At 49.3% G+C, this 10488-nt stretch overlaps 1 protein-coding gene across 1 annotated transcript in view; it reads right to left on the bottom strand.

The window, feature by feature from the left end:
• The window catches only part of rnf123 (ring finger protein 123), a 109579-nt gene that overhangs the window by 56521 nt on the left and 42570 nt on the right, over positions 1–10488 (bottom strand). The window contains exon 36 of the mRNA XM_080892507.1: positions 6626–6710. Coding sequence (XP_080748633.1) covers positions 6626–6710 — 85 coding nt within the window. The remainder of the gene's footprint in view (positions 1–6625; positions 6711–10488) is intronic.

Genomic DNA, 10488 nt, shown 5'->3' on the forward strand with positions numbered 1-10488 from the left:
AGAACTACAAGCACGTTTTCACATCATCGTTCACGTCAGCTGACGCAGAAAAAAGCCGATGCTGTAATCCTGGTTCTTCCATTTAGGTCGGACCTCTGTGTCGTGTCACCCGCATGCTTTCAAAAACACAAGAAACTGCTTTATTGGTCACGTACACAATCACACAGATGACGTGACCGAGCTGCGGACGGGCTGCAGACGTAGCCGCGCCATTCCAGGCTTGGTGTTTGGCATGGGGGCCGAGCCAGGACCCTCACTGGATACTGGGAGGGAATCAAACTTGCTCCAAAGGTGTGTGGTCTTAACACTACACTATCCAACACAGACGAATCACAGCCTCAAAGCAGTGCATGCTGGGAAGTGAATGCTCACCGTAAAGTATTCACAGCTCTGAGAGTCACACTAAAGATGAACAGGCACGCTCGGTGTGACAGAACTGCCACGAAACTAAATGCTGATAACTGGGCTCTTCCTGTTAAAGGGGAGTTTTTCCTTCCCACTGTTGCCAAAGCGCTTGCTCCATGGGGGCGTGGTCTGATTGTTGGAGTTTCTCTGTTTATCGTAGGTCTTCACCTTACAGTACGAAGCGCTTTAGGCGACTGATCTGGGGCTCGTGAGCGTGAGCAGCATGGAGGGTTTTTACATTCGTTGTTTCACATGTTGTTTGCAAATATAAACACGTCTTTGTTTGCTGGAGAAATTAAAGCCTGACCTCACCATGTCTGTGATGGCGGTTCCCCGGAGAGCGCCGTACGTGATGTTCAGTAAAACGTGACAATAAAGTCTGTGTGTGCCGTGTGTTTATTAAAGACGTTCAGCTGCTGTTTGAGTCTCTGATCGTGCTGCTTTCAGTTTCACGCTCTGAGCATGCTCTGTTTAAGACGTCATCATCATCAGGTGACTCCCCGCAGCGTTCTCCGGAACAGCCGGCGTCGCCACTCTGCACTGCTACAATGACGCGCCTGCACGCCCGTGTCACGAGGTGTACGCTACGCTTTGTTCACACAGCATCAACAAGACAAGTTCAGCCCTTCGGATGGAGGTCAGGTTTACGGAGGCGTGCAGGTCTGAGAGCAGCGTGGAGATGAACGGCAGGGATGCTGGCGTGTGGCGGTGAACTGCCCGACTGTGAGCGCGAACACTTGCTCGCCACAACTGTAAGTACAGCTGGGCGTGACGTGATATTCACTTTACTAGGAACCCCAGAAACCAAAGCTTCAGTGAAACGCTTTCACTCGACCCTGAGAGAAGAGACATTGATGACCATCAGATCCAGGCTGCACTCGCTCCGTTTCACAGGAAACACGATTCACCATAAAAACATGGGCTGATCGGCCCCAGTGCACAAACTGGAGGGTCGTCAGAAACCAGGCCGGTGCACACGCTAGCATTAGCCATCTGTTATCATTAACGTAGCAGCTAGCGGACAGTAGTTGGATAAAGATGAATTGGAGCTCAGCGGGAGATCGAGCCGTGACAGAGCAGATTACGGACGCGTGGACCAGGAGGGGAGTGGAGGACCAATCGGACGGTTTCAGGCCTGAAGAGCTGAGGACCAAAGAGCTGCACGCTTCCTGCTTCATGTGTTTCTGGCTGCGTTGGAGCAGCTGTGAGGTCAGTTTTAGCTAACGGCTAACTCACAGCAGACGTTACCATAACGCTCTCGGCAATAACGAAATGGTTTCCATGTGTTAGCCATCGTCGTGCTGTTAGCCATCGTCGTGCTGTTAGCCATCGTCGTGCTGTTAGCCATCGTCGTGCTGTTAGCCATCGTCGTGCTGTTTGCCATCGTCGTGCTGTTTGCCATCGTCGTGCTGTTAGCCATCGTCGTGCTGTTTGCCATCGTCGTGCTGTTAGCCATCGTCGTGCTGTTTGCCATCGTCGTGCTGTTAGCCATCGTCGTGCTGTTTGCCATCGTCGTGCTGTGTGCCATCGTCGTGCTGTGTGCCATCGTCGTGCTGTGTGCCATCGTCGTGCTGTGTGCCATCGTCGTGCTGTTAGCCATCGTCGTGCTGTTTGCCATCGTCGTGCTGTTTGCCATCGTCGTGCTGTTTGCCATCGTCGTGCTGTTAGCCATCGTCGTGCTGTTTGCCATCGTCGTGCTGTTTGCCATCGTCGTGCTGTTTGCCATCGTCGTGCTGTGTGCCATCGTCGTGCTGTTAGCCATCGTCGTGCTGTTAGCCATCGTCGTGCTGTTTGCCATCGTCGTGCTGTTAGCCATCGTCGTGCTGTTTGCCATCGTCGTGCTGTTTGCCATCGTCGTGCTGTTTGCCATCGTCGTGCTGTTAGCCATCGTCGTGCTGTTAGCCATCGTCGTGCTGTTAGCCATCGTCGTGCTGTTTGCCATCGTCGTGCTGTTTGCCATCGTCGTGCTGTTTGCCATCGTCGTGCTGTTAGCCATCGTCGTGCTGTTTGCCGTACCCTTTGGTCTAAAATACATTTCACCTTCAAATCTGTGAAGAGCTTTTATTCATTTCAGTCTTAAGCTCTTATTTTGTTTACTCTTAACTTCTAATTGGAAAAGAACACGTTCATCTTCTTCATCATTACTTTTGGGGTCAAAGTCTTCCCCGTGGTATCGAGTCACGCCGTCACCTCAAAGCTGACCCAGCTGCTCAGCCTGTTTTTAGCGAGCAGCGCAAATCTCTGCAGGCTGGAAAAAAGAAGCTCCATCCCAGAGCGCGGTGCAGGCCTCTCAGGCTCCACAGCTGCTAAGCTAATTAGCCTCGGTCTCAATCTAATCTGCAGGAGGCTGCAAGCTGCTGCTGATCCCTCTCAGCCAGAGCTAATGGACAACAATTAGCACCACTGATTTTCTGCACAATGGAGCACGGAGGGGGGGCTGTTAATAGCTCTGATGTGAACACAGGGTGGGGGGAGTGTGTGTGTGGGCAGTGATGAGGCTCATAGTCCACACAAGTCGAGCACGATCAATCACAGCAGCAGCAGCAGCAGCGCTGCCTTTATGGAGATCCTGTGTGTGTGTGTGGAGGGGGGAGGGGGGCTTCAGGCGACGGCAAGAAGAACAAACATCATTAAACAAATGAAAACAGGACGCTTGTCTTTCCAAACACGCCAGGATTACGCCTGCTGTTCATGCTTCAACCTTAAAAGGCTGTCACTGCTTTTATAAGTAAATATGTTTATGCTGTAGGTGCGTGATAGGTTTGTAGCTTGAACCTATTCGCTGGAATGTTGAAGACAATATAATTACACCGCAAGCAAGACACGAAGTAGGCAAAGTTCTTCATGTTTCTCGTGCACGGGAGAGAACCGGACAGACGCCGTTCCTTCGCTTGACCCCAGTTGCTCTCGTCTGTTCCCCCGTAACACTGCTCTTTTATTGAGGTTACATGAATATGCATAGGGTCATTAACATATGATGTCTACATACACACAAAGAGTACCGTGTGTGTGTGTGTTACTGCTGATCAAAGGGTCCTATAACATGAAAGCACAAAAGCAAACATCCTTGGTCAGGAAGAGGGTAGTCTCACCCTAGATAACACGGTGAGGAAGTCCAGCATTTAAAGCACTTAGACTAGAACAGACGTAGCTACGTTAATCCTACCATAAAACAATAAGACAAGGTACGACCTCTCTCGTGCTCCCAGAGTGCTCTCTAATGCACACAAAGTTTGCAGACCATCAAGGATCAAACCTCTACCAATCTACAACTAATATAAAACTCTAAGCATATATAAGTAGATATTTCTAAGCATAAATGGCAATCAACAATACAAAACCTAACAGTGCGGACCCTGCAGACAAACCCCAACAATCAGATGACATGTGAGCACACGCTTGGTGACAGTGGAAAGGAAAAACTCTTATCAGGAAGAAACCTCCGCCAGAACCAGGCCCCCAACAGGGAGCCAATGAGGAGAAGCCAGCATGGTGGAAGTCCGAGCTCTCGCTGCAAACATCTCCAGATGTCTCCCATGTAACAAAACATGTCACAGCACGCTGCACCTCTGTTCTGGGCCCGGGGCCACATGTTTGACACATCTGTGCTGGGGCGAGGACCCTGCATTAATGGACGGAAGCATCGATGGGATGTGGCGTGTCAGCTGCTCGAGCGCACACAGCCACCATTAGAATGCGGACGCTGTGATGGGAGCAGCGAGGTGAAGGACAGGCCTTCATGGGCTCAGGGCCGAGTGAAGCAGAGGCTCAGCAGCTGAAGCCTTCTTTGCTTTAACGAGTCAGCGACTGGCACTCTTCCAGCTCCACTCAGAGCATCGCTAAAAACGGGACAGTTTCTAATGCGTCTCTGTGTTTAACGGCTGTAAGCTCAGCTGTTTCTTCCTGCTCTGACGTCCAAAAGCACCACAACCTTTTACTCTTTCTGGAGGCGCAGCCGGTGGACGAATGCCAGTCTGATACCAACGCTTGTATCAGCATCAGATCAATATTTGATTCTGTCCTCTGAACAGTGTTAAATCATTCTTAATGAACAAACATCCGTCAAACATGCTGAGAAACATGTGTGAACCTTTCTGTGGTTTATTTACAGCCTGCAGGCACGTTTACATCCAGCTCTTCAAAATAAAAGCTGAGAGGTGTGTTTTATTGTGGAAAGTAAAAGTCAGTGATGGTTCATGTCATAAATCAGGACACACTGCTCACACACCTGTGACGGCATCGATGCTCCTCACAGATGGAGCAGGAGGAGGCGACATTAACCAGCTGATGAACCTCCAGCTGTGTGACCACAGGACAGCGACGCCTGACCCGGCGTCCTGAGTCAGGACCGGACCGATCCAAATATCGGATCGATGTCTCCTTAATGAGAGCTCCTCTGCACCGCACTTCCTTTCAGACTCGCTCTTATTACATTTCATTCAAAGTGACAGGGGAGGGGCCTGTCCAGGCTTTAAACAGGCTGAGGACATCCCCCGTTTCCCTCCACCTCGCCAGGCAGGAGCCGGCCCCGCCCCCTGCAGACAACGCTAATGCCTTTATTCGTTTCTCAGAGTCCATTAACGGGCACTAAGCCTTCCTGCGGTCTCCATCACTGCAAGCTCCCAACACTCTGCAAACCTCATCCATCTCCAACCACTTATCAAAGTTACAGTCACGACTCCACCTGGAGACGCTCCGTCCGAGGAAGCTTACAGGAAGCGGGGTTCACGCCGACCTCGTCTCTGCTTTACCTTGACCTAAAAACACAGATGCAGACGCGTCTGCAGTACTGCGCCCTGAGCAGCGCCTGCAGGTGCAGCGCGCCTGTCAGAGCGCTGAGCAGCAAATAACAGACACAAATAACTCAGCGCGCTGCGGCGGCGCCGAGAGGAAGATGATAATTCCTGTTAAAAACACGGCGTTACCTTTGATGTGAAAACAACACAAAGTGAAGTGTTACATAAAGATGGGGGAGGTGACAGAAGGAGGGCGGCGTGCAAATGAAGAGGGAAGACAGGAAGTAAGTTCACGGCTGATTCGAGCTCAGCGAGCGTCTGAGCGGCACTTCAAACGAGTGTGACCTGGAGTCATTCATCAGGCCTCAAAAACGCCAAAACTTCACAGATCACACCTCTGACTCCCACAGCTTCACGCCAGGCAAACAGGAAGTCCCGCCTTTCAGCGTCGGCTCGTCTTAGACTGCACGTTCAGCGGTGAGCTTCCTGCTTGCAACCCGCCGCCGTCACTTTGACCTGCAGTTCATCAGGAAAACGCTGACACATCAGAACAGCCCCGATAACGGCGCCACAGGCTCCCTGCCAGCACCTGCCAATCAAAACCAAGCACACCCAGTGATTGGACACTGTGCTGAGAGGCGGGGCCAGGTGCTCAGAGTGAGGAGGGTTTCCTGGATTCACACTAAGCTTCTTATTTCAGCCGCGGCGTCACGGAGGCGTGCTGAGCGTTGGAGGTCATTTGGACGTGTCCCCCTGCACACCTGAGCGTCACGCTTACAGGCTGCCTCGCTCGCCCCACCGTGAACTGTAAACAACTCATTTTTGTGACGCCCCAGGTGGGCGGGGTTGAACAAACAGCTGCGCGGTCACGCTCGGGTGGAGCTTCCTGGGCAGCAGAGCAGACGTCTCACGGCAGGTAAGCTCGACTCCATCCGTCCTCCATAAACAGCAGAGTGACGACAACCTCGCGTTATGAGTTTGTTCCAAACTGAGCTCGGAGAAGCAGTTTACCTGCTCAAACACCTGAGGAGACGGACACACCTGAGCCTTCATGAGTTAAACCTGAGCTTTAGCTTCAGTGGGAGGAGCTCTGCTTACTGAAGTAATATGATGAAAACCACGTGGACGTCACACCTGCATCACCAGCGCCGCCTGGTTTCTCTGATGACATCAGCAGTCAGTCAGGAGATGATTGGGGACATTTACCGATCACTATTATCGATCACTGACTGTGACCCCGAGCCACGTATGGATTAGTCAGCAGCTCAGAGGTCAGAGGTCAGGAGGCCTGAGCATCATGTGACTGCTATCAAGCTCACATTAGAACACAGTGTTTCACACACAGGATCCAACGCCAAGCAGTTACTCACATACAGGGCTCTTAATTTGAAAAGTCAGTGGTGCACACACACGCAGAAGCAGCCGTGGCCCGAGCCCCCGGCTGACCCTAACCAGCAGAGCCAGAACCAGAGAGGAGGTCTTACCCCTGCCGGTCTCCGTCCACCAGGATCCGAACCAGGATGCCGGTAACAGCCACCAGGATGGGGTAGTGGTCCACGCTCTCCAGCCCTGCAGGAGGAACAGAGTTCATCAGAGTGGCACGACTGCGAATCCGACCGGATGATGGACGCTGAGGGGGCGTGTCTCTCATTGTTATTCCCATAACCCTAATATCAGTGATCCTGGCCTGTGATGCGTTGAGCTCCCTCCTTTCACAGAGCGTGACATCACGTGTTCTCACTAACACGCTCCATGTTTTTAGTTGTTGCCGTCTGTCATTCACACTCTTTAAACCTTTAAACCTCGTGCTCCTCGCACGTCCTGGTCGGACGGAGTTCAGGCGGAGCTCTGGATCACACCTGCGTGCATGAAAGCAGCACGCAGGTGTGATCAGGCCTGCAGGTGTTTGATGGATCAGGTCACTGTCATCATATTTCAGAGCGTCTAAAGCAGAGACGGGCTGCTGATCAGTATTACTTGGATCCTGCCATCAGAGCCGGCCCACACACCTGATTGGAGGCCTCGGCGAGGCGCGCGCACACCTGCAATTAAATTATCCCAGAAATAACCTGGAAAGGTGTCATTATCATTATCAGGTGGTAATAAGAAGGCCAACTACAAATCATCAGCGCTGCGACAGACGGGTGACCTGTGCAGGTGTACCCTGCGTCCCACCCCCACAACACACACACACACACACACACACACACACACACACACACACACAGTTAAAGGAGGCGATGACCTCCCTATAAACACGGTGGCTGTGTGGGCGGAGCGAGTGAGGATGTTGCTGAGGTCCAATCAGCTCACAGCAGTGATGATAACAGGAGTGAAATAATCAGCTGGGCTAAAGCAGAGTTAAACGTTTATTTTTGAAAAGGTGAGGTTACAGCACGCCGCTCCTGTTATGGCACAGCGACGTTTCCATCAGGAGGAGCGTGAGGGCCTCCCGCTGAGCGCCATCAATGAATCACACGAACTCACAGCGAGCCAAAAGCTGGAAGAACCAATTAAATAGGCAGGAAACCACACGTGGTTATTGTCCTCCTGCTGATGGACGCTGACGCTTCTGCTGAAGGTAAAAACCTATTTCTGTCAGGAAGCAGGATGTAGACACAATCATGCATGGATGGACTTTCAAAACGGTTTATTTTCTTCCTTGTTGGTGGCAACGTTTGACATTTTTAAAGATCAGTGGAAACTTCAGCATAAAATAATTCTTTATGGTCATTTTGGGCATGTCTGACCCCCTCTGATGACCGACTACACTCAGGCTAGCATCAGGCTTTATAAGATAGGGCTTTGGAGTTGACGTCACGCTGCAATGCATTATGGGAGCGCAGCGCCATTTTCGGGGTCTACGAATCAAACCAAACACACTGTGTTGGAACGACGACTACAAGAAAGATGCTTAAAAGCAGCTCAAAAGAGAATGAACTGTATAGAGACCGATTTCATTCAGAGGCGAAGCAGCGGTACTTGCAGAAAATAGCGTGCATTGGAAATGTGGACCCGTATGAAACACGGCCGTGGAGTAGAAACCCTGAAGACCAACCGCTACTGACGTAGCCTGACATATTTTCGGACCTTATCTGTGGAATCAGCGCGTACAAGTCGTCATTCAAGCAAAGGTAAGTCAGCTCGAGTACTGCGAGTGAAATGCGTTTGATTTCCTTGCAAACATTCAGATTAGTGCAGCATAAATTCATTCATGAGGGGAAATTACAGTGAGAACATGTGGAGGCTGTTAGGTGGATAACATAGTGAGTTCAGTGCATTGATGTGACATCCTTGCATTACATCCTTTAGGTTCATTTTCTGCAGGCAGGTTTCTGACAGAGAACAGGCAGATTTACACTATAACATGCAGCGTTCTATAGATGGATACATAAAAAAATGAAAAATTACATGTATGTGCTAACTTTCTAAACACTTTGTTACATTTATGATAAAGTAGATAAAACACATTTACGTCGGCCTTGGCTCATAGTTCTTGTCTTTAAATGAACTTTGTCTGTGTGTGTTACTGCACTCTCAAAGACTGAATGAACCAGCATTGCAGCCATGGGTCACTGTGAGCATCACAGGGAAGGTTGAAGCCGCCCGCTGCACCTGTAAGGCCGGAGTCGCAGAGACCTGCACCCATGTCCCTGCTCTTCTGTTTAATGTAGAAGCAACAGTGTTGATCTGTGGCACAAGGACTGTTACAGATGAACCTGCATACTGGGTTTTGCTGGGTAATGTGACCAAGATACAGCCAGAGGTTGGCCATAAGATAGACTTCTCCTCTTCAGCTGCCCAAAAAAGGCTCTTGATCAAAACCTAAACAGACCATCTGTATTGACAGGTAAAAGGAGCCTCAAAACAGAAAAATCCCACCTGCTACTGTGGAGGAGTCGTCACTGCTATTGGATACTTTGCTGGAACACAGTAAAGCTGTGGGTTGTGGGAATGACCCATAATGTTTTATCTAGGGGTCTAGATTTATGCCTGTAGTGCACTGCCGTGTAAATAATTTGCATTTACTGAATATATACTGACTGAGTCCCACTGTTCAAAAGTTGAATAAAGAAACAAACTAATTTTTGCTCTTTTTTTTTTTTATTGAAACCACTTTATAGAACATCACATCAGTTACAATGATGATATCATTTATAGTTTACAAATGACAAAATGTTTACACAAAATCATGAGTGTTTACATGATATCACCCACTACTAACATTATTTACTGTATCTTTTGAAAAAAAATACAGCAATTTTAACAGCACAAGACTTAAGAATATGTAACAGGAGCAGGTTTCATTCTTCCCTGGTTTTATTATCACACTGTTCACCAAACGCAGCAAACCTTCACCATCTTATCCAGGAGGGTCACCTCTTCACCCTCACATGGAAGAAGTAATCTGATTGGCATGGTGGTATGTTTGCAGCAGGTCCCTTGTGTAGCGCTGGAACCCAGTCACGATGTTTCATCCATTTCATCGGCTGGTTTGCTGCAATAATGCCAAATAATTAGCATCTCTATAGATAGAAGGTAGTTCTGCAAAATCACTCAGTAGGATGTTTGTTCTAATTTGCTATGAGCTCAGAGCGCATCGAAAATAAAACTAATAGGCTATAAAGATATGAACATATTTAGAACTTACCGGAATGAAAATGTCTGGAGCACCAACAGATATTTGGAGATGGAAGAGAACTGGATATCAGCTCGTCTCACAGCTGCTATCCAGGCTAGACGCCTTCGTTTGGTAACATCGATACACGAGCTGCTCATGTTGCTTCCAGGTTGGGAAAGAATGAAAAGATAAACCATTTTCAACCTTATTCTCTTGCCGGTCGTGTGATCGAACATTGCAGCCGACCACAGCAAATACGAACCATGGCTGTTGTGTGTGACTTCGCTCCCTTTTCACTTGCGCTAGACCCCCAAAATGGCGGATCGGGCCAAAATCCTTTCCACGCCCACCCCCCGTGACATCACGCTCCAAAGCCCTATCCGGTTGTTCAGTCTGACGTCACTAGCCGTGTCTGGACCTAAACTCCGCTGCAGGTCCATATATCAAACGATCACTATGGCATTACTGAGAGTTGAAAAACTGTCTAAAGTCTTTCATCTTTAATAAAATGATCAGCGTTCTGCTCTACCAGGTGTAACAATTGAGTTTAACATCCAGGCATCCATGAAAACGGAATTTATGACATTTAACGGAGTTAGAAGTTAGCAGGAAGTTAGCTCGCTAGCTTCTATCTAAATACAATATAGCATGTCCTGACTGCGGGGTTTTGGAAACAAATTAAAACGTACAGCTCTGTTATCACTTCCAGCATAAATGAAGACAGAA

This window comes from Rhamphochromis sp. 'chilingali' (genome assembly GCF_963969265.1).
Source record: "Rhamphochromis sp. 'chilingali' genome assembly, chromosome: 9".
NCBI lineage: Eukaryota > Metazoa > Chordata > Actinopteri > Cichliformes > Cichlidae > Rhamphochromis > Rhamphochromis sp. 'chilingali'.